Source organism: Dasypus novemcinctus, chromosome 3 (genome assembly GCF_030445035.2).
Source record: "Dasypus novemcinctus isolate mDasNov1 chromosome 3, mDasNov1.1.hap2, whole genome shotgun sequence".
NCBI lineage: Eukaryota > Metazoa > Chordata > Mammalia > Cingulata > Dasypodidae > Dasypus > Dasypus novemcinctus.
Window position 1 is genome coordinate 39,774,147 of NC_080675.1, and position 24,933 is coordinate 39,799,079.

General features: G+C 44.1%; 1 protein-coding gene across 6 annotated transcripts in view; it reads left to right on the forward strand.

Annotated features, from left to right (window-relative positions):
- Positions 1 to 24,626, forward strand: part of SLC8A3 (solute carrier family 8 member A3) — a 160,638-nt gene extending 136,012 nt beyond the window's left edge. Inside the window, exons 3-8 of one of the 6 annotated variants that reach the window (XM_058293188.2) lie at positions 7,957 to 8,060; positions 12,922 to 12,939; positions 16,814 to 16,938; positions 17,499 to 17,598; positions 19,812 to 20,087; positions 22,503 to 24,626. In XM_058293188.2, the coding sequence (XP_058149171.1) occupies positions 7,957 to 8,060; positions 12,922 to 12,939; positions 16,814 to 16,938; positions 17,499 to 17,598; positions 19,812 to 20,087; positions 22,503 to 22,879 (1,000 nt within the window). In that variant the 3' untranslated portion in view covers positions 22,880 to 24,626. Of the gene's footprint in view, positions 1 to 5,407; positions 5,515 to 7,956; positions 8,061 to 12,921; positions 12,940 to 16,813; positions 16,939 to 17,498; positions 17,599 to 19,811; positions 20,088 to 22,502 lie in introns of all 6 variants that reach the window. The other 5 variants (XM_058293187.2, XM_058293189.2, XM_058293191.1 and 2 more) reach the window with 5 other exon arrangements.
- Positions 24,627 to 24,933: the final 307 nt, after the last annotated feature.

The window sequence follows — 24,933 nt, forward strand, 5'->3', positions numbered from 1 at the left end:
TCTAGACTTTGATTCTAGTTCCTCATCTCCCACCTGACACTAGCATTTGAGCAGTGGCCACCCTTTCCCTAATTATTTAACAGAATCAGAGAGACTTCTTTCTCCAAGGAGTCTTGGTCCCTGCTCCTCAGAGTGTGGTCCAGGGAACAGCAGCAGCTGCATTACCTGGGATCTTGTGAGAAATGTGGAATGTCAGGTCCTGCCCCACACCTCCTGAGTCAGAATCCACACTGCAACAAGATCCCCAGGTGATTCACATGTACATTGAAGTCTGAGAAGCACTATTCTCAGGGGCCCTATGACACGCTTATTTTCAAGAGAAAAAAAACAATTAGAGCATCCTAAGCTTTCTCTTGAGAAAAGGAGTTTTTGCATCAGACCACGCAGAAGGGTGAGAGGGAGGAGGGTCGGTGGTGGGTTTTTAGGATGTGCTTGTGTGTGGACCTTTCTGTCCAGGTTCCCAGAGTCAGAAACCTAGCAAAGGAAGAGATGCAGGTGGCTGGCACCCAACCAGAAAGATAAAGGAGCCTAGAAGAAGAACCCAGCACAAGGATGTGCGGCTTTGGAAAGCTCCCCTCCGGAAGTCACCAGCTCATCCTGCAGCTCTGTCCTGCGGCCCCAGGTCAAGGAGGCTTTGGGAGTGTTAACTGCCCTGGAGCAGTGAGGATAAATTTAGAAGTGGTGAAAGGAAACCCTTCTTGATATGGCAAAGAGTCATTTAGTAGGAGTCAGGAGGGAAGAGGTTGCCAAGTCAGAAGCCCAGCCTGTGCTTAGGGATTATTTCTAGTGTGGGAGGGCCAAAAAGGTTACGAAGCCACTTCAGACAGAAGGCAGATCCACTTATTACCTGCGTGTGCTACCTGAATTTAAATGGGAGAGTTCTGTGGTTCCTCACTGGCTGCCACTTGGGAATGGCACAGAATACTGGAAGAAAATAAACTATAGGAGTAATGAAGGGCATATGCGAAAATTCAAGTTCTGCTGCTTACTTGGTGTGTGACTCCAGGCAAATTACTTAACCTCTCTGAGCATCAGTTTTCTCATCTTTAAAATGGAAGTAAAAATATGTATTTAATGGCTGAAGCAAGGATGAAATAAGAGAGTTCTTCTCATTGTGTAGGACACAAAGTGACTTCTATCCTATTTTAGATTTCTTTCTTCCTTCCTTCGTATAAAATGAAGTTATAGGGTTCTACTCCCATTTAATATTCATCCATTCAACAAATAAATGCTACTTCCTCCCCTTTTCACCCCGAAGGAACTCAACAGTTAAAGTGTCCTTCCCTTTGCAGTACCCTGACGGCCAATTACCTTGGTCTGTAATTGAGTGTCCTCAATGCAAAGGAATGTTCTGAGAGGCCAGCCAGGCAGCCCAGGAATTTGTGTCTCCTAATCCTTTCCGGGCTGTTAGTGGGAGACCTCCTGGGAGCATCTCCTTTCCACAGTGGCACAGCCAAGTCTAATCTGGGAAGCTGCTTTGGAACCTCCCTCTGAAAGCATTATTGGCTCTAGTTGCAGCTGCTCAGCATAATCTGACCCCATGACCATTCAGCAACTGCCAATGAGCTGGAAGAAGGAATTGGGAAAAGGGGAAACATAGGGTTCAAACCCCCTAAGATAAAGCATTAAGTTAGATTCCACATTGTTGTTGAAGAGATCTCCTTTAGGTGGGACAAATATAGTGGGTTCACTAACCTGGTATTGGGCTCTGGTATTCCATCAAAGTCAACTTCAAAATATTCTTTTGTTCTGAAAGAGTTACATTTTTACTGCAGAAAGGCAGAGGTAGACTCATTTCAAGTCCTCTGTCTGTCCTCATGGAGCTTTCGCTCTACTATGGACAGACAGGCTGTAAACAAGGAAACTAATTAGCTAACAAGTCCTTTCCGGTGGTGATAAGTGTGCTGAAGGGAATGAGCAGAGTAATGTGATGGAAAGTAACGGGTGGTGGGGAGGGGTCTCCTCTACATAGGGTAGCCATGCAAGGTTTCACCCAAGAGGTGATGTATATGCTGACACCCAAAGGATGAGGATAAGCAAAGACCTTGGCAATGAGCATCCCAGGCAGAGGGAATAGCAAGGACGATACACTGAATGGAAGGGGACTCGATTTAAGGAATAGAAAGACCAGGGGGTCCAGGACTCCCAAAAAGGGGAGTTAGGAATGTGGTCGGAGAAGTCAGCAGGGGCTGTACTGCGCAGGGTCCTGCAGGCCATGGTAAGGACTTCATATTTTTTCCAGTGTGAAGAGGTGCGATAGAACCTGAATTGCACTTTATAAGCAATAATCCTGGCTGTTATGCCACGTGGGACTGGAGAAGGAAGTCAAGGGAGGAGGAGAAAAACCACAAAGTCCAAGGGAGAGGTGGTGGATGGTGTTTCCATCTATATCTTGATAGCCCAGGGAAAGGTGGTGGTGGATTAGACGTGCACACGGGTGTGTGGGAGGAGTGAAAGTGAGAGCAAGGAAGGACTCAGGGGCGAGTCCAGGTTTGAGGCAGGGCTTGAGCAGTTTGGTAGGTGGTAGTGCCATTGACTGAGATGGGAAGAATAAGTTTGGAAAGAGGATTCAGGACCTGGCTGATGAGTCCTGCTAAATTTAAATGTTCTCATGGCCTGCTTGTGGCTCAGCCCAAGGTGAGGCGTTTCTCAGTTTTCAAGAGCTGGAAGGGATTTCTCTACCCTCCAGGCAAAATAGTACCTTAACTCTAAACAGATGTGATGCTTTCCTCTGGAATGATCTCTGGAGGGAATCCTACACCTGCCTCCTGCACTCATCCCACCCTCCAACAGGTTCTTCCAGCTAGCTAACCTAAATTTCTCTTGCTGCTACTTAATGCTTGTCCTCATTTCTCTGCCTTCATTTAAGATGTTGAAGGCTTCTTTTATTCTGTTTTATCTGTTCACTAAAAGTCAAACAGAGCATTAGCAATGCTGTATTGTGTGGGACACGTGTTCTGTCCAGCCCAGAGCTTGTCAGTGACAGGAGCCAGATTTTGAGAGAAAATAAGAGTTGCTTTCCATGTTACCATGCTTAATATCTCAAGCCCCTCTAATAATCCATTTGGGAGCTCTCATCTTGTTTTATCCAAACTTTTCATGACCTTATTTCTGCTTCCAGCCTGTGCCATACCTGGAGTTACCAGTTCTCTTTGTTTATGACTCCGTATTTTCTGACTTAATAACTGGAGATGATAAGAGTTCCTCATGTGTTTTACTCTCCAGCCACCAAGTTGGGTTCATTATTATTCTTAGTAGTAATGGTTACTATTTATTTAATACTTACTAGGTGACATACATCCTGCCAAGGATTTTACATGCATTAACTCGTTTAAGGACACTCTGAAGTAGCTTTTATTAATTCCACTGATAATGAGACTTGGAGAGTTTTATCAAGTTGCCCAAGGTCACATAGCTGGTAAGGAGGAGAGGTGGGATTTGAACCCAGGTCCTTGGTTTCCATCGCAAATGCACTCACTCTACCAGTGCCCCTGTTCTGGAAGAAGGAAGGCAGAAGGATGTGGCCTTTCGCAGGCTGAGCTCTCGTGTTTTCTTTGGTGGCTAGCCAGATTTTCCTGTGACTGGGGTGATGAGGGTCTGGGGTCTTTTTTTGTAGGTGGTGGGGTGGCAAGGGCAGGGGTGTATTAGTAACTGCTCTTTTTTTAAATTTTTTTAATTGATTTTGTAAAAATATTACATTAAAAAAACAATATGAGGTCCCATTCAACCCCACCACCCCCACCCACCACTCCCCCCGCAGCAACACTCACTCCCATCATCATGATACATCCATTGCATTTGGTAAGTACATCTCTGGGCATCTCTGCACCTCATGGTCAATGGTCCACATCATGGCCCATACTCTCCCACATTCCATCCAGTGGGCCCTGGGAGGATTTACAATGTCCGGTGATTGTCCCTGCAGCACCATTCAGGGCAACTCTAAGTCCCAAAGGCGCCTCCACATCTCATCTTTTCCTGCCATTCCCCATACCCATATCAGCCACCAAGTCCACTTTTCCCACTCCACTCCAATGCCACCTTTTCTCTGTGGACCTTGGATTGGTTATGTCCGTGGCATCTCTATGTCAAGAGGAGGCTCAGATTCCACATGGATACTGGATGCAATCCTCCTGCTTTCAGTTGTAGGCACTCTAGGCTCCATGGTGTGGTGGCTGTCCTTCAACTCCATCTTAGCTGAGTGAGGTGAGTAACTGCTCTGACATTCACTTCAGGAGCAGTGGACTCCACATCTGATTCTACAGAAGCAGCAGAGAGGGTGGTGGAACCTCTGGAGACATCCACAGGCCTTCCTGAGACTTGGGAATGTTCAGGAGAACAGAGATTGTTCCAAGTCAGGATGTAAAGATATTCGTACTTTTTCAGAAAGAATAAAGGGGGTTGCTGAAGACTCCTGCACAAGGGGCAGGCTTTGAGTCACCAGCAGCTGAAAAAGGCTCCTGCGTGAGTCCACCCCAGTGCAATGTCTCATGCCTTCCTAGAAAGGTTTAAGCATCTAGTCTGGGTCCCCTCATTCAGCAAAGGTTGGGATGGGCCTACGCTCCCATAATCTATTTTTAAAAATGAAGAAATGCAAAATAGGGTTACTAAAACTGTTTTATATTTTTAATTGTTTACATTAACAGAATAACACCTTTTAACCTAAAAACCAATCTAATTGTGCTGTTCACAAGATAATTGTAGGACGCATCAATTAATCAGCATTCAGAGTGCCCCAGAGGTAATGTGGACCCAACCAGTATATCCTTGGGACTGCAAAAGCTCATTTGGAGATGGTTTATTGGAGTCGTTTTTGAGGCCTGCTGTGAATTACCTGACTGGGTCCTAATGAACCTTCTACTCCCCTGGGGAAGTTACTGCCATAAGAGAAAGGGAGAAGTTCTACAGTTTCCAGGGAAGGCCCCCGGGCCAACTTGTCCCCCACTTTCTGCCCTTTCTATAAAATAAATCTTACAGATCAACATCAAGTCGCAAAAGTCAAAAACTTCTCTCTTGTCCCCAGAGCAAGAGGGATAAGGAAACAAACATTATGGGAGGACCCTGTGATGCTGCAAGAGTTATTTGTCCCATTTGTATATCAGTTCAATGATTCCCCCAAGGTAAGACAGCATATCTGGCAGAGAGCCCAGAGCCTTGGATGGTAAAGCCTGAGCCCTTCCCCTTCTTTGAGTGTGATCCTGCCACGACACCACACGGAACCCAAGAGGAGCCCTGGGAGGCTGGAGGGGGCCCAGGGCAGCAGCTGTCCTGCAGGCCCCTGTGGTGCTGGGGCAAACTTTGACCTCTCTGGATCTTTTCATTGTTTCCTTCTCTTCCTGTGTCTTCTCCTGGCTGGCCTGCCCCCTACTCTGCTCCCTGCTTATGATACTTATCTTTCCATCCACAGCAAAACAATTCACATCAAGGTAATTGATGATGAGGCATATGAGAAAAACAAGAATTACTTCATTGAGATGATGGGCCCCCGCATGGTGGATATGAGTTTTCAGAAAGGTGTAGTACCCTGCCCTCCATACTAACATCAACACTCTTCTTTCCTCTTCCGTTTCTTTCTTTCTCCACTCCGTCTGTCTCCTTCTCCTCCTCTTTTCTCCTACCCCTCTGGTTTCCTTTCCCTTATTTCTCTCTTTTTCTCTCTTTGGCTCTTTTTGGACCCTCCTTCTTCTCTCTCCCGTCTGTGCCCCCAGCCCTGTCCTAACACCTGCCGCTGTCACATGGTATCCATAAGAGGATGCTCAAGACTCAATAGTAATGTGGACTGTGGGATGGGGAAATGGTTTGGGAAGAGAGGGGGGAGAGAGAAGGGGCTGGCCAGAACCCTGAGAGGGCCTTACCTGAGGCCTTCTCCCAGATTAGTGTTCAGGAAAGGAAAAGGCCAGATAGCACAGTGTCAGGTAGGCATGCAGCAGCACTGGGAAACGGACACGGGCCCTCGGCCCAGAGTGCTGCCAGGCAGTTATTCTCAGGGCTAAGCTTATAGTCCTTGGAAGCTGAGGATCATTTGTACTGGGATGTTGCTTCTATTTGTGGTTCACCCCACTCCACGAAACAGACCTTAGGTGCCATCTCATCAGCTGCATTCCTACAAATGAGGCATATTTCTCTCCCTGACCTCGATAGAGCCAAAAGTATGGGTTTGAATTCCAAATCTAAGTCAAAGACCTACCTACCTTGTCCACTACTTTTTCTGTTAAGAGCATTTAGATGTGGAGGCAGAGCTTAAGAATAGCGGGAGAGAGAAGCTTCTCCAACAAGTTCAGGGGATTTCTCAGAGTAGATGGAGCCTTCACCTTCAACTTAAATGACCCTACAGATCCCAGGTCTCCAGGAGACCCATCAGAAAAATCCTCTCCTGCACAGGCCCTTCTGTGGTAGGGAGCTGCTGGTACCTGGGGCAGCATACCTTCCCAGACCTCGTCTTCGATCATGCCCCTCCAGCCGTGCCCAGATCACAGATGCCCTGTTCTCATCCCTCAGCAGGGTCGCTGCAGCAGGAAAACAGTCCAGGCTCACCTCTCGAACACATTTCCAGGTTCCCACATCTAGAGTTTGGAAATGCTTCTTGACAATCAGTAAGCTTTGTTTTTGTCCCTTGTGCAAGACATACAAAGGTGGCAAAAAAAAAGTGCCAAAAAGGTGACAAAAAACACATTTATAAAATACACATGCACAACACAAGTGCATGGCAAATCTTTTGCCCAACAATCAATCTCAAATTAGTGTACTGTTTTATAGATCTTAGAGCTGAGCATCTCTTAGAAAGATCAGAGGATCTGAGGAGACATTTTCAGCTCTCATTCCTTACACATTTTTGCAACTTGGAGATCATTTAGGTCTCAGATAAGAACACAAGCAGAGAATAACAATCCCTGCTCACTAGTGACCACCACTGTAGCTCTGTGAAGGACCAGGAGAAGCCACACAGGAAGATTCCTGTCCAGATAGCACCTTCTCCATGTGTCAATGAGCCAGAACAAACTTTGGGCAAGCCTTTCGAGGGGAGTGGTTTTCAAAGAAACTTTACTTCCCTGGGTGATTTGTTTTTAAGACACTGTGTTTTGTTGAGATACCCAGCAATGAACTGAAACCTCCATCATTTGCCACCCCCCAAAACCCTTGATAATTGGTTAGAAGGAAACCAGCCTTGGAACACGGCACCCTTATATGGTAGAAGCCAAAAGGAAATGAAGAATTTGATTTGCCTCATTTTCTTATTCTTTTCAGAAGTACATCCACTGCAAATACTAAAGGATAGCCTTATAGTGGTTAACACGTATTTATTTTAATTCCCGCCATTGAAGCCCTGTGAGATAAAGGACAAGAAAGAGAATAGAATTTTGCCTCACTCCCTCTTTCTCTCTCTCTCTCTCTCTCTTTCTCATTGGCTTCCCTTCCTTATAAAAACCGTCCTTATAAAATTTTATGAGGCTCCGTGAGAAGGAAAGTAGGAAAACAAGGCCCTGGGATCTGTTGACCCAATTTTCTGTTGTGGAAGGGTCTTGGGCCATTCACAATGGGCCAGTACTTTACCCACTGCCCAGAGAAATGCCAAAATGCCACCACTACCATGTGACAGCCAGTGGAATGTGCTGCCCCACTCATTCCCTACTAACCATCAGCAGGATCTGAAATGACTCCTCCCCACCGTCTCCCATCCCACCCTCCTCTTTCTTCCCATCCCTTCCTATCTTCGTGACTCCCTCTCCCTCTTACCCATAAAAACAACTGTGAACAAGGAGACAAGAAAAACTTAGTCCATTTTTTAAAAAATATATAAGAACATCACAGTCTACCATAGTTCTGCCAAAAGCCACCCTGGCGGGCCTGGGCTGCATGTGCCAAGAGTGATGGGGAATGATTTTAAAGGCTGTGCTCCAAGTGACCAACCAATCAACCCACCCAGTCGACACATTCTCTCTCTTGTTGTCCCTACAGGAAAACCATAAGGGTTAAAATAGTAGATGAGGAGGAATACGAAAGGCAAGAGAATTTCTTCATTGCCCTTGGTGAACCGAAATGGATGGAACGTGGAATATCAGGTGTGAGATTCTTAAAGAAAAAAAAATTTTTTAACTGAAAAACAACAAAAAAGAAAAGCAACTATATATTTTTTCTCTCCCCTTTTTCTTCCCTTCTCCTCCTTTCTCCTTTTGACCAATGGACTTTTCTAATTCTTTTCCCTCCTGTATTCTCGCTCTCACCCTGTTTCGGTATCATCTCTGCCTTCTCAGCCTTAGCTTATTTACAGTCCTCCTTTCTCGCCTTCTAGGCAGCACTGCAGCCTCAACTTCTCATTACCCGTATGAGTTACTTCCCATATCTTGCTCCAGTTATCCAATTACCACTGTCCCCTGCATTCCCCATCCCTCCCCTCACATACATACTACAACCTGTAATGGTGCAAACTCCTTCTTGGTGGGTGAGGAGGAGAAGAGAAGGGTGTGATGCATGCCTGTGCCCCTTCCCTACCTCCTTCCCCTCCCACCCCCTCACTCTCTAGCCTGGATGGAATGTGGGTGAGTTTGGGATGGGGGTTGGGACTCATATTGCAATGATGCATTGACAGTTTTCTGCTACATTCCCTCAACTTCTGTTGAGTGCTTGGCAGGTTATTCTCTGGCTGTTTTGCGGAGGTAAGTGTATTCTCTGGCTATTTCACAGTTGGGTAGACTATAGTATGAAAAAGATACCAGTTGTCAGACACCGTGGAGAGAGCTGGATTCTGAAGTAATCATGCAATCTGGAATCCTGAGCTATTCTTCTACCCTTCGGCATCCCACCCTAATCCACTCTACTCCTACCCCGGCCCCAAGGTAGGGTACCTTAGCCAAGCTACTTGGGATAATGCAACCTCTAAAACAGAGTCTTCAAAAGGAAGGAAGTAATTCCAGGTATGGAAGCCCCCTCACCAGTAGGCACTGGAAAAGTACTGACAAGGGGCAGGCCCAGAGTTTTGACTTGTGGGTTTTCCAACAGGAGAAGAGACTCTAAACAGTGCAGTTGGTGCTGATCCCTGAAAGACAAGCATTGGATGACTCACTGAAGCCGCCTGTGCTTGGCATCTGCAAGTGAGCATCTCACTTAAATCTCAAGGTGGCTCTCATTCCACACCAGAGAAGTGGCCTCATCTCCTCCTTCCTCAGGACATTCAACTTGGAAAATCTACCAGGGTTGCGTCTCTAAGGAACTGATCTTGTTGCAACTAGGGTAAATGTAAAGAAGAAATTCTTCCCCTGAAGAAAATGTTTAGATGCCACTACTTTGGCAGTGTGGGAGGAAATAAATGTGGTAATGGGTAAATACCCTCACAACCTCTTCGGGAGAGATAGACGGCTGGGAGCCTAATGGAAGAAGGAGCTGTGAAACTCATCTTTTTGTCAACAAGGAATCATTATTCTGCAGCTACTTCATACACCTATGGCAAGGAGCAGCATAGAGGCTTTCCCTCAAGGACAGATTTAAGAGGTTCCACAACTTCACCCCCACAGGCTCATCTGCAGGTCTTCTTCTTGGCCCCATATGATTGATCAGTTCTCATTATCTGCTAGGCACTCTCTCTTCAGGGTTGATCATTTCTATGTCCCCACTGGTTTGGACATACCTGGTGCTCTAAAGGAAGAAGCCTCCTCCATCTTCCATTGCTCTCCCTCTCCAAGCCACCTAATAAGATGTTGCCAGCAGCTTGACTGTCAAAGAGTGCTAGAAGAAAAAGAAAATCCCTGGCTCTGTTCCTTCTCAGATTGTATCCTTGCCAATCCTCCTGTTCCTGCCACCAAGAATTTTCTCTGAAGTTGTCTCAGTACCTGCCCTACCTCATTCCCACCTTTCATGTGCATTTACTCAGCATCTTCATCATTGGTTGGATGTAGCATATATTCAAAATAATTGTAAGCCAGCTTCATCAATTTTGATAGTCCCAGCTACTTATATTAAATGAAAGAAGCACCAAGGATCATCTAGAGTAGTTGGAAGGGAGACAGTGGATCCAGACCGAAAGGAATATATTGGGAATCCATCCAGGCCTTCATTACACTAGTAAGGAGACTCTTGTTTTCTGCCTCTTTGGGAAAAAAAAAAAACCTACCAAGAACAGGACAGAGACTGACCTAAAATAAGTCTGTGCTCTTCAAGATACTTGGCCAAAAGTAAGTGCCTATGACTACTCCCCACTTGAAGACAGCTTTACTTTTTCATTGGATTCTTCATCCTAGGAAATGTCAGCAAAGCCCTGGTGTTAGCCTAGACATGGTAGAGGAAGTGGGTGAGAAGACAAGGATTTCAGCAAGCCACCTGTGTGATATACCTTCCATCTGCCAGTGACTAAGACATCAGGATGGAATATGCCAGTAGGAAATGTGTTGGTTTCCTGACTTCCTAAACTGTTACCTATGGGATTAGTTTTCAGTTTATTCAATTCTTCCCATATTTTGGTATCAGACCATAAGGTGAAAGGTCATAAATATGATTGCCTATGCTCAGAAATAAATGAAAACCCATCCAGATTTCCAGAATTCCTTACCGTTCTCAGAGTGAGAGATCATACAGTGGAAATGGCTTTTCATCATCACTGTTTCATGGAAGAGTCTCTGGAATTCAGAATGGCATAGTCTCTGCATGGTCAAATGACAACTGCATTTTTTTAAAAAAAGAACTGGATTTTAAATAGGAGATTCTATTATTGGCAAACAGAACATATTTCAAAGGTAAGGTTGAAAGTGTTGGACAAGCTGAGAGAGGGACTAAAAAGGAGGTTGAAATAGAAACACAGCTGCCTTGGAGTAGAGTAAGCCCTGGAGTCTAGAAGTAGACTTCTGAGAGCAACACTGAGAGCGGCATGGTTAGGGCTGGTGGGGCCTGGGCCTGGGCACTGGAAGCCTCAGGTGGGAAAGGAAAGTTCTATCCCCAAAGAATGGTGCCTATTTGTCACACCTACTTCGACAACCACAGGTGCACCCTGACAAACTGCCCAGGTGCTTCCAATCACTTGTCATGCTATGTTGTTTTCTGCTTGTCCCTGGAATAGTTGAGCAGAGATAAATAACTCTTAGCTGACCCTGGGGATCAATACAGGGGAAGGTTCAGCTCCAGCTTCTCTCAGCAGTAGCAGAAGAAAAATGTCCTGAAGGAATTGTGTCACTCAAAGTTGGCTTACCTGGATCTCATGTCCCATCTGTGTCTGCTGAGTGGTACATCTCAGATTCGTGGAGGCAATGACTAGAACATGATGCAATTCCAGCTGACCACAAGCTCTCTCACTGCTCTAGGTGTTGGGAAGGAAGTCCGAATGAAAAACAGGACAGTGGGAACCCTTTGGGAACAGCTGCCCTGTCTGTCCTGCTGGGTCCACCAATGTGTTGGGATCTCTGGAACTTGGGGCAAAGGGACTCCTCCTTACAGACCCATGGAAAGAGCAGAATAAAAAGTTCTCTTGCTTATTAATTATCTATCTCACTGCAGTGAGGAGATTCACTGATCTCTTATCCCTTGGAATTCCAGATGGGACATACCGGGAAAAAATCAGCTTCTGTTTGCCTTACTTGTATATCACACAGATTCTGAACCCTCATATGTCTTCAGTGGCTGTGAATATGGGATGATGGATCACAGGCCTGAGCTGCATTCCTAGAGATTCTTAGAGGAAACAATTCACAGCCCCCTCCTTCTTCAGTAATCTCCATCAGTCAGCAGCTGCACCAAGAGTCATGCAGGATGTTCCCAGACTTTTATCTGACAAAAGCCAAGAAGTGAGGGGCTGGAATAACCCACCATTGAGATGATAATGTGTGTGTCACAAGAAATTTTCATTTTGGAATCTTGAAGTCTAAGAGAGTTTATCATGACTACAAATTCAGGTGCTGGGTAAAATTTGGGAGGGGAACAGCCTGTGCTGGGTACTTCTTTTACTCAGCTTTCCAGTCTTTATAAGGATCTTGCATTTGTCATCACCCATCTATGTATAGCTCTTGGTTTGAAAGTCTCTTTCATGCAGAATATCTGGACTCTGGCTTAGTCTACCCTCTCTGGAACAAAAAGACCACGATCCAGAGATGTGGTACCATAGGATCGATGGAAAGGGTAAATGCCAAAATAAATAGTTGACAAGTCTTTATTGAATACCTCCTAGGTTCAGGCACTTTGCTTGGCACCAGGGATGCAAAATGGTTTGAGTCTGTGGTTTGACCTCCAGATATACTTATAAAATGATAAGCCATTCAGGGAAACATTGTGCAGGACTTACCTTTTCATTAGGGCATTTTTTAGGGGAAGTTGAACATCTGGCCACCGTGGTAGCTAGGAAGTTACTTGTGGCATTGGAAACTTTCTGAGTACTGGCAAGCTGAGCCTGGTCTGATCATATGACCTTAGGGATGGAGGATACCAACCTAGGTAGTGTTCCACTCTTGCACACCAAGACTCAGTGCCCTGAACTTCCATTCAAGCCCCAGGGCATTATTTACCATGGTATGCCTGTTACTCTAGTAGGGTTGCAACCTGCAGTTTTCATGCTAACTGGATTTTCACATCTTCTTTACAGAATAGATGTATTAACCGGATCCCCTAGAAGATCACAAATGATCAACTCTGATTCTGCCCCACCCACTTAATTTGCCCATTTTCAGTCTTCCATCCCTAGCCCTCAGGGTTGCAAGAAAGACGTGGGGAAAGCTCTCATAATTCCAGGTGCATCGCACGGCAGCTTCTCCAGTTGCTCACACCTCTTGCTGCTGTTGCTGCGCATGGTTCAAATGCTGTTTTGCATGTGGCTGCAGAGCTCTCACCTCCTAAGCTCACTGCTTTCTTTATGCTGCCAGCAACCACAAGTCTGGAACACTTTCAAGATGAAACCTTAATGCTCTTTCATTTTCTTTCTTTTCTTGTTGGGTATCCATTTGCAAACAGCGCTCCTGTTGTCTCCAGGTAAGAGGTGTCTTGCCCCTCTTTTCCACTTCTTGTGAGTGCCATTATTTGGTTTAAGACCAGTGTTCTTTGATTTATTTAAAAGGAATTGTGAGCCTTGAGTTAACCTGAAAAGTTCTCCCAAGGACTTCGCTTTATTTCCCCACTTTTAAGTAATCATGAGGAAGCAGACAATTTTGAGCACCATTTCCATCATTGGATGTGGTAAAGAAATAGCTGGTCCTCTGTGGGATCAGGAAGAGAAATGAAACTTACAAGAGACGGGTGGATCACAGACTTCTCCTGAGTCTTAGTTCACCTCATGTTGTAGGGGAAGAAAGGATGAGAATCAGAGGAATCCAGGCAAAAGTAATCAAGAGCTGCTATGAGAACATGGAAAGCAATTTTGAGACTCTGGAATTTTACTGATCCTGGAGATCTTCCATCTCATTACAGCTGGGACCTAAATTGTTGGAATTTTTGTTCATTTGTCCTTGACCCTTGAGATCATGTGCCACAAATAAGAAGAATTAGGATGTTAGGGGTGGGGACATTGTTCTGACTGGAAATAAAAATTCTAGGGAATTTATTTTGGAGAGATCCTCATGCAGAATCTAGATCCCATGTAGGATATGCACCTGCTTTGGGGGTGTGCTTCAATGTGTGCAATCCATCCATAAACAGCATCCAGCTTTGCAAGCAGATAGTTGGGAAATCATTTCTAGTATGTCCAGCAATACTGTAACTCTTGTTTCAGGCAGAGTGAACAATGCAAAATATTTCAATATATTTTAAAGAAATCTTACATTTCATCAGTTTTTTGAACACAGAAAAAACAATTAAGGCTACCTAAGAGACAAAATGTCTTAACAGATTTCACTGATATTCAAAGAAACCTAAGGGCTACACCCTGGGTTTAGGAAGGAGCCATGTACATAATAAGTACATTTGCCTCTTTTGAGCCTTATATTAAAAATGTAGGTAACCCTTACACTTTCTCTTTGAAAGAAAAAAATATTCCAGCTTCCTTGGGCCTTTGCTTCTTCTTTATACCATCATGAGAGGGGCTACCCACAACTGTGTATATTCCACTATTTTCCCAGTGTATTGATTTCCTACCATTGGGACTTCCCTTTCCACTTCACTCATCCTCTTGCCAGCGAAGGTGTTTGGGCTTCTTTGTTCCAACTCTTAACTCCTTTCCCCCACCAGCCACACATATACACACAACAAAGATTGTAATTAACTTAAGCTTCTTTATGCTTTTAATAAATTTACAAAAACACCAATAAAAGCTAAAATGTGAAAAAGAGTGTGTGTTTTCCTAGATCTTTCAATCTGAAAGCCTTTAATTTAGGCTTGTTTAAGTTTAAGTCCACTGAAAATCTCAAGTCCTTGTTCTCATTTTTCTGGGTGGACTGGCAAACTTGATTAAGAAATCTTGGTAGTGAGAAATGGAGAGTAAACATGTTTATTCTCAGCTACATCACCAGACTCAGGGGCCTTCAAGAGAGGGCACTGGCTGCATCACCCTACTTCTCTCTGAAGATGCCTTAGAGCCTTCATGACAACCTATTCTTATCTGGTCTGGTTAAGCTCTTTGGTTTTCCAATATTTGCTCAGTCTCCAATCCTATTAATTCACATTCCCTCCTTCCCTCTCTTTCTCTCCCTATTTCTATATCTTAGTTTGTTTACAGCTGTACCCACATCAGTCTAATACCTAGATCACCTATCATTTATTCTCTTTACTTTGAAATTTGAACAGTCACATAAATTAGGAATCATAATCACTATGGATTTTCAGATTTGAGACTTATCACTCTATCAAGAAACTTACTTAATTTGAATTTAAAGGAATGATCACTATAAACATAGTAAAAAACAGGAATTAGTGCCAAAGCAAGACACTAAATGAGAGTTGATTTAAAGGTATGTGCATTAGTAAGTTAACAAATATATACAGAGCACTTCTTTGGGGCTGTGAGAGATCCAAAGATATCCAAGGATAAAGGATTGGTTATTTGTCAAAGAGATTTTTGCAGAAAGCTAGATGGAAAAACTGTCACCACAGAGATGGACAGGTCAATAGATAGATCAATATCCTGCCAGATGGATATAGTGCTAGATTGATAGCTAGACAAGAGGTTAGACAGGTACATTTATATGTCACTGGAGAGCTCATTATATGGGTATTATAAAGTTCTTGTGGTACAGGTAAAGTATGACATGGGGAAATTGGGAAGGAAGGAATGGAATAAGATTGTCACCACGAGGATGGCATTGTGTGATGGTGCCAAAAACTGCAATGTGAGGAAAATAATTCTCATGTTTTTAAGAAATCCATAAGCCTTTCCCAAAGAATCCCTGGCCTCATAGCCAGAGTCCGGTATGCACCTGGATTTACTTTCAGAATTTAACCAGATACCCAGATTCCATGGAATAAATTAAATCAGGCTGCTAAATAGTGTCAGTTGATCTGGAAATATACAAGAGGACTAAGATTCTTGATCCTTAGCCCCGTTTCTGAAAGTGGTGGCCAGCACTAGAGAAGGGACAGCACCATGGACAGCTCCCAAACATTTTGGGATTGTCTTCTCTGTTTTGTGCCAGAAACAACTGAATAAAACAGCCAGCTCAGAATGCACCACAAACTCTCTTACCATCTCCATTTAGATCAACTAGAAAATCCTTATGTTAAATATAAGGCTCTCTGCTTGGTAACTTACGCCCTAGGCTTACAGTATTTTCAGTGAATTCCTTTCCTTACCACCTCAAGAACTCAAGTCTCACCCCTCCCCTCACTTCACCAATTCTAAAGCTAGAGAGAAACAAAGATCTTCTTGGCATCTGACCCATTTTGTCCTTGAGACTATCCAAGGAATAAAGGAATCCCTTAGGAGATTCACTGTGTGGAATGAAAGCAATTAAGGAGCCGAATAAAAGAATTAATTGCATGTGAGAATGTGGACTTGGATGGGAAGATGCTTAAACAAGCTCTGAAAGAAACAGTCTGCCAAAAGCAATTTTTTAATCAAAGCGTAATAAAAAGATTCAATCTCTATTTCACTCTAATCCAGAAAACATGTCTTCTTGGTGAAATGTTCTTAAAATGGTCTCACCAGCTGAAATGGAAAACTTCCCTAACTGTTCAACATGAGAAGTCACCACTGGTAAATGAGTTAAGATGCTGATGGACACAGGGAATGCCTCAAAAGAAAGTAAAGGAAGAACTTTCTCTTGTTTTGTTGTGAACAACTATTTGTATTCTGGATGAAATGTGCCTGGTTCTTACAGAAATCCTGGGGATCTTTCATTGTAGATTCACAAAGTTTTTAGGGAAACCATCCAAGTTTATTAAGAGAATGACAGTCATGTGTGTAAAATGTAGATATTCCTGGAAACATCTCCCCTCTCTCCTGTATAGATGAGATGATACCAACAGTGTTTGAAACAGATGTTAGTGTTAACTAGTAGACATTCCCTTTGGATTAAATGTGCTTCTCTACTTCCCACCAAGAACTATTACATGAAGTAATTGAGCAAACAAACATTGAGGCCCAACATTTCAAATTAGTTGAAGGTCAAGATATTTGGCTTTTGTTCCCACCTCCTCCAACATCACACCAAATGACTTGAGGACTTCACTTGATGCAATTTCTTGGAAGATGTTTGAGTCAGAAAGAAGAATGCTTATCCCAGGCCTACAAGGAACACTGTCATGGTTTGTTTAAACATAAAGTGTTTCATGGAAAGAGGCACTAAATAATACACAAAAGTACCCATTCCCAAGAGTTGTTTGCTTTGTATCTACTTCCCATACCCAATACTCTGAGACATAGACTTCAGGAGAATGAGGAGTGGGCTAAAGCTAGTCTGATTTTGTTTTATTGCAGAGGTGACAGACAGGAAGCTGACTGTGGAGGAAGAAGAGGCCAAGAGGATAGCAGAGATGGGGAAGCCAGTATTGGGTGAACATCCCAAACTAGAGGTCATCATTGAAGAGTCCTATGAGTTCAAGGTCAGACCATCCATGAGGTCTAATTGAATAGTAGGGTAATGGGGAGGGAGGCAGAAGACCTGAAGTTTTATTCCAATCTCACCATTGGATGTGTCAAGTTGAAACTCAACAAACCATTTACCCTCCCACCCCAGCATACGGTTTCCATATCTGTAACATGGAACAAATAGTGCTGTCCATTTGTACTTCCTACAAATATTGTGAGGAAACATAATACAGAATATGGAAGAAATGAGCTAGAAAACCCCTAGATGTAAAATCATTATTATTTAATTGTATTCTCTAAACAAAGCTAATAAAACTCAACTATAGGGTGAAGTTTATTGACATCATCATTGTTATTCTCTATTATGTTACTCTAACCTATCCAATGTCAGAAATCACAACCAAAGAAAGGGAATTGGGTTATTCCAAGACCCTTCCAATGCCCATTCCAACCCAAGACCTTTAAGGACCCCATGTGAAACCTGGAATATAGGTCATCTTTCATTCCCTTGAAGCACAAGACTCTGCAATGAGAATTCTAACCTCATGGTTCCAAGTTTTTCCCTCCCTGACAGAGTACTGTGGACAAACTGATCAAGAAGACAAACCTGGCCTTGGTTGTGGGGACCCATTCCTGGAGGGACCAGTTCTTGGAGGCCATCACTGTCAGTGCAGGTAAGGAGGGTCTCAAGATGGATACAGGCCTTGCTGGGAGAAGCAGGCACCACCTGAGCAGGGAGCCCATAGCCCACATGAATAGGGAAGTGCTATTTCTGGGAAGGCCTATGAGTCCAGTCTTCCCAGCTCTAGTCCTAAATTCTGTTTCACTGAGTCACCTTTATGTTAGTTTCCTAGATTTTCCCTGAGAAAGCACCACAGAGTGACTTAAAAACAGCAGAAATTTCTTATCTCACAGTTCTGGAGACTAAAAGTCTTAAAGCATGGACAGGGCCATGTTCCCTCTGAAGGTTCTAGGGAAGAATCCTTCTTTGCCTCTTTCTAACATCTGGTGGCTGCTGACAATCCATGGCATTCCTTGGCTAGTAGATGTCAGTCGCTGCCTCTGATGTCACTTGTCTTTCTTCCTATGTAACTGTGTCCAAATTCCCCTCTTCTTATGAAGATACCACCATACTGGATTTAGGGTCCACCCTATTCAAATGTGACCTCATCTTAACTTGATTACATCTGCAAAGACTCTATTTCCAAATAAGGTCTAGGCTCTGGGTAGACATAAATTTTTAAAGCACACTATTCAACCCAGTACACATTGGAAAAGAATCATGGGGTAATTTAAAAAGCATGGATTTTGGAGTTGGTGACTACCCCTGGTTTCAGATGCTGTTTCTGCTATGTGAGCTTGTACAGATTGGGCAAGATACTTAACCTCTCTGATCCTCAAGTTCCTCATCTAAAAAGGGGACTCTCACTAGCTTCCTCAGAAAGGGTTTGTATTGTACAGGATCTGGTACAAAATAAGAACTCAATAAATCCCAGCTTCCATCACTTCTTCTTCTCACTAATTTGACCCACCTTTTCTGTAAAATGAGAGACAATTCTGATTTAAAGCAGGGGCTAGGGGGCCAAGAGTTGGTAAAATGCTTCACATTGACTCTATGACAAATCCCCACCCTGAATGATTCCAAACCTCTCCCTTTGCACATGGTCACCCACAGCACGGCCAGGAGCCCCAAGAGGCCTAAAGATGGATTTGAAGGGGAGTAGGAAGGGTCTCCCCACCACTATTAACACTGCCTCTTGGCACTACCAAGCCTTCTTGTACTGCCTTGTAGCAAAGGGTAAATGGAGAGCACTACTGGCCTTGTTATTTTTCATGAGGTTTTGTTGTCATAGCAACCCACAGGGTCATATCCCCGAGGTCCCAGAGCCAGAGCAAATGTATATCCAGACAGAGAGGTTTGCTGCCGCTGCTATTGCTGATGCCCCACTTCTTACATTGCCTTCTTCAGTCCTCCCAGTTTCCCCCTCTGATGACCTTGTTTTGTCCCTAAAGAGACAATAAACAGAAAATAGGCTGCCTTGTCTACCCCTCTCCTTTTACAAACGAGGGAACTGAGGTTCAAAAATAAAAAGTAATTTACCACAGGTTAAAGATTTTCTTCATGGCAAAGTGGAAATTAGAACCCAGGTGTCCTGATCCTGCTCTTTGGGAAATCCAGCTTCCACCAGTTATGCTAGTGATTACAGAAGTTGCCCTTGACCATGCACCAACGTGTCTCAACAGTTCCTCTCCTCCTGGACTGCTGAATGGGCATTTCTGAATGGGCTCATATTTCCTGGCAAGGACAAACAAGGCCCATCCCTGCTCTGTCCCATGGGCTATCTGAAGGAAGGCACCAGATCTCTGGTATGCTTGCATGATCTGGAATGACAACCATACCTCTGGGTATGGGTAATGACTAGAACCGAAATGGTTATTGCTGCAGTCGGGTCAGAAAATAAGAGAGAAGCCCTGCTGGTATCCAATGAAGAGTGGGCACACAGAGCTGATTTCACCTTTCTTTGCCAACGTACCAAAATGCAGCCCACTCCAGCTTCTGTTCTTTCTTCATCACAAGCCCAACACTGCCTTGTCCCTCTTGTTCTCTCCCACCCTATCTCTTTCTCACTTTTCTTCCTTATTCCCTTTGTCCTCTCACTCTCATTCGCCCTTGGTGCCCCGCATTCAAATTGGCTAAGGACGCAAACTCAATTCATTTCCCATGTCTATTTTCTCTTGCTGATGCCCCGGCCCTCACCAACTGCCCAAGGGAGCTGGAGTCCCCTTCCAGCTGATGATGCCCATGATTTGAGTTGGACTTGGTGGTGCTCATGAATGAGGATCTGACCTCACTGCCCCTTCCTGGCCCCTTTTGTCTTGCCTCCAGCAGGGGATGAGGATGAGGACGAGTCAGGCGAGGAGAGGCTGCCATCCTGCTTTGACTATGTCATGCATTTCCTGACGGTCTTCTGGAAGGTGCTGTTTGCCTGCGTGCCCCCTACAGAGTACTGCCATGGCTGGGCCTGCTTTGTCGTCTCTATACTCATCATCGGCATGCTCACCGCCATCATTGGGGACCTGGCCTCCCACTTCGGCTGCACCATTGGCCTCAAGGACTCAGTCACAGCTGTGGTTTTCGTGGCATTTGGCACCTCTGTGCCAGGTGAGAGTGAGGAATGCTTGGGTTTGTAAAGTCAAGATTACCTGGTTCAAATGACCACCACTCTGTGCTTCATCATCTTCCTTGCCATCTCAGATCTGAACTTAACAGAGCTTTTGCACAGTAGTCAATCAAAGAGATTGATAATAATATTAATAATAAGAGCTAACATTTATGGAGCACTTCCAATGTGTCAAACACTATGTATGCTAAGCATTTTACACAATTTACATGCTTTATTCAATATTATTTTTACCAAAGTCCTGTTAAATGGGGACAATTATTTTTCCCATTGATATTTGAAGAAACTAAGGCCTCAGAAGCTAAGTTACTTGTCCAGGTAAGTGGTCCAGTTTCTTAATCATATATTATAAGACTAGGCCATAGATAATGGAATTCAAAGGATATACATGTTGTCCTCTCTTCATTTCCCCCTTACATTCAGTCTCTGAGAGGCTGAAGGCTAGATTGCTTGAAGATATCACAAGAAAAATGGCCACTAAACTTCTTGGTGTCCACTACTTGGTAGGACACCTTTGAGTACAAAGTGCCTCTTGAAGCTCAGCAAGCTCTTGTCGTTTCATATGATGAATTACATACTCTCTTATTTTTCTTATAAACGCTCAGTAATAAGCAGGAGTTAGCATCCATTTATTCATTCATTAAGCAAGTATTTATTGATCATCTACTGGACCTGATACAAAATTGTGCTAATTGCTGGAAATATAATGGGAGGCAAGTTAGATATGTGTCCCTCTCCACATGAAGCTTATAATATAGAAAAGGAACCTACACTCAACAACTATAATTAAAACCATCTCAGTAATATCTATGAAAAAAGTACAGGTGCCACGCAAGTACAAAACAAGGGATCAGGGGCGGTTTTCAAGGGAAGTTACTTGTAAGCTGGGCTTGAGGTAAAAGTCAGCAGGTAAAGATGGGCTGTTAGCTCAGGTTCCTTTCTTAACTCAGTTGGGGTCTTCAGGGACTCTGAACCCTGGGCTCCTGCCAGGGAACTGTCATCCCAGTCACCCTGGAAGAAAAAGAAGATGCCCTCACACAGAAGGGTTAGGCTGATCTCATCAGATAGTATTCTGCTGGCCAGGACCAAGGAAAACCCAGCCTGTACCAAGAAGCTATGTCCTTCTGAAAAGTAACTAAACCTACATCATGCTTTGGGGAAATTGATCCTAAAATCCCAGCAAAGATCAGTGGGATTATTTGCACATTAGTGATACAATAGGTTTGATTACAGTGGAAATGCATCAGGTGGTAGGAAATTAGATGGATGAAGGCTTTGTAGGAAGAGATGCCCTGTGATATCTGTTCTCCAGACCTTGAGAACCCGGAACTATTAGAGGAGAAAGGACAGCTATGGGGAAAAGGAACAGACATGGGGAGAAATAGCAGAGGATCTGAGGCAAAAAAGCAAGGTCATAGGCAAGAAAGGGCAAAAGGTTTTCTAGAAGAGAGCTGAGAAAATGGGCAGCATTGAGGCAAGCTGGGCAGGGAGATAGCTTGGGGAACTTCCATGTCCTTACAGTTGATCCAGAGAGCAGATGATGGCACTAGGGTCTTTAAGAAGGTTGAGCTATGGTCCATTCTGCTGGTCCACCATTTAGTGGCATTGGCTGAAACTCTTTGGAAATAAGGTGATGGTGTGGAATAGACACTTACATGAAGATTTTAGGGCCAGATTTCTTCTTAACTTCCTATATGACTGTGGATGTATTCTTTGGCCCTTTATTTCCTTTACCTGAAAAATAAAAGTGTTGGGCTAGTTGTCCCTGATGGTCTTTCCAGTGTCTACAGTTTTTGCGAACCTCTTAAGTCAAACATACTGCAAGGCTCTGTGATCCATGCAAGAAATGCAAAAGCAGAGCCCTACCTTCCCAGAGTCCACAGCTACCCATTGCCAGAAAACCTGGGTTTCCCAGCATGTCCGCAATTCCCAAAATTCCAGTCCCTAGCTTAATACTAAGCTCATAAGCATTGCCAGGTAATCTACATCTGTGTCAAGTGAGTGAATGTGAATATGGCAGTTAAGTTCAGGCATCCTGGGCAGCTTCCCCGGGTGTAAGGTTTCCTGGGGAAATATTATGAAATGGCAAATTCTCCCTACTAAAAATGTCGTCAAAGGTGAGTGATATATCCACTAGGTTTATCAAGCCCTTAGGAATTTTCCAGTCTCCTACAGAGGAGAAACTGGAAGCCCAGAACAGTGAAGTGACTTCCCAAGTCCACATAACTTGTTACCGACAGAGCTCGGGGTATCCCCCAAGCTCTCCTTCCTGTGCTCTATCCACTGGCCCGAGCTGCAGCTTGAGCATACACAAGGATAGGCCCTCCTGGGCCTGGCCTACCTCTCCCCAAATTTCACCCTCCTGCTACCTCTCATTTGTCTCTGCCTTTTTCCAGATACATTTGCCAGCAAAGCGGCCGCCATCCAGGACGTGTATGCAGACGCCTCCATTGGCAACGTCACGGGTAGCAACGCAGTCAACGTCTTCCTGGGCATTGGCCTGGCCTGGTCCGTGGCCGCCATCTACTGGGCCCTGCAGGGACAGGAGTTCCATGTGTCTGCAGGCACACTGGCCTTCTCCGTCACCCTTTTCACCATCTTTGCTTTCGTCTGCATCAGCGTGCTCTTGTACCGGCGGCGACCCCACCTGGGCGGGGAGCTCGGTGGCCCTCGTGGCTGCAAGCTTGCCACGACTTGGCTCTTTGTGAGCCTGTGGCTCCTCTACATACTCTTTGCCACGCTGGAGGCCTATTGCTACATCAAGGGGTTCTGAACTGCAGAACAAGGCCTCGTGCCGGGCAGGATAGGACTTCTCCTAAGAGATGGCATCTCCCCACCAGTGACCTCTCCAAGATGGGCAGCCATGGAGAGGCAGCATCAGGACTCGTGCCCCAAGAACTTCACACAACCTAGGCCCTGGCAGTGAACTAACTGGAAGGGCAAAGTCTTAATCAAACAGAATGGAGGAAACACCCACCTTACACAGTATTTAAATACAAACCAATGACAGCAACAAATCCACCTCCGTCCCATCTTCTGCCCATGTCCCCAGCCCATAGCAAAGGTCAGACCCTTTCATTGCCTTCTATTCCAGCTTATTTGGTTATTCCTTTGCTTCTAGTTTCCTTGGTGGCAGGGTTTCTCCTGTCTGTCCAATTTGATACACGACTGTTCTCCTACTTAGCTGACAAGGCGTGAAAATGAGTCATTTCCAGGAGGCTGGTTTGAGATTCTCTTTGCATTGTAAACATTATTGTGGTTGCTTTTATTTGCCATCAGGTTTTGTTTATTGTTTTTTGTTTTGTTTTGTCTTTTCTTTCTGAAGTTAGTGATAAAGGTAATGGGAAGGATCTCGAGGTCTTGAGCAGGTCAGACACATGCTGTCACTCTCACTGGGTAACAGCTGTCTCTTGTCTCACCAAGGCTCTGTCCATTTCCTCTTTTCTCTGAATCCCTTTGAGGACTGAGGGCACTTGGGTGGAAGGAAGCTTGCACACCCATGCAGGGCACTAAAGGAGCAGGCTTGTGGCTGGAGCAGAAGCTTTATATGCCTACATCAAAACTGAGTCAAAAACCCAAAGTTATTGTTCTCTTCTCTGCCCAAACCTTGCAAATTCCATATGTTTCACTGTGTCAGTATCTATACATTTATCCTTTTGCAGGAACACCCACCAAATGGGAGATGTGGGGGTAAATAGGAGTGGTATATGAAGGCAAAGGGCAACTGGGAGAAACAAAATATGCCTCTAGAGTATCTTTGGCTTTGTTCTGAGGCAGGAGAGGTCCAATTCCTCTGCCCAACTAGTGAGATCTTTAAGGGGAAAGATTGTATTTAAAATGTCATTGCTTCTGAGAAATGTCAGCTTTACCACCTTCTCACATCCTAATGCACCATGCCAAGAGGGCTGACTAAATTTCTTGAAGTAATACAAAAACTTAGAGGCTTATTTTAAAAACACACATAACACACACACATACAAACACACAAAGGGTTCCTTCCACCTCTCCTGGAGCCTCAGGTCACATTTGAAAGCATTTTCACAAGATAGGAACTGGAATTCCTCATTTCTCCCATGTTCCTGCTTGTTTTTAAACCTCATGAAGCTCTTTTCTCCAGCTTGTAGGCTATTTCTTGTTTCGGCAAGAAGAGTCTTAGTTGGCATAATCCCATGGAGCCCAGGTTTCTAGAAAAGGGGATTTCCATATCCTACAGACCTTTTCTCAACCAATTTTGAGAGAACCTGGCTTGAAAACATACACACAAATAAACACACATACAAAATCACCACAAAACTGCCCACAGGTCTTTAGGCTTTCTGCATTGACATAAATACATTTTTTAGGGGAAAAAAGAAATTAAAAAAAAAAACACCTGTTTAATTTTAAACACATTTTTTTAAGAAAATAATAACTAAAAAGAAAGAGTATACATGTCATAAGCTATTTTGACAGTTGCTGGTGGAAATGTTGGATTGGTTTAAAAAATAAAATAAAATAAAATATATTGATATCTCTCTAAATATATAGCTTGCTTCTCCCCATGCTTCTTCACTCAAAGGTCCCGGAGGCCACCTTGTGTTTCTTCCTGAGCTGATATGATTGGGATGAAGGTGTCATCTTCTGTCACATTCAGATGCCAATGTGCCAAACCTGATTTTCCCCTTTTTTTATAGCAAAAGTACTTCATCATTCCTGTGGAATTGCCACCTGTCAAAATCTGGACCTGAAGAAACTGGAGGACATGGGTATTAGAGCTGTGATGATAACAGCGGGGAAATCTCTTTGTATCAGGAAGGCACAGAATGGAAGGATTCTAGCTAGGAAAAT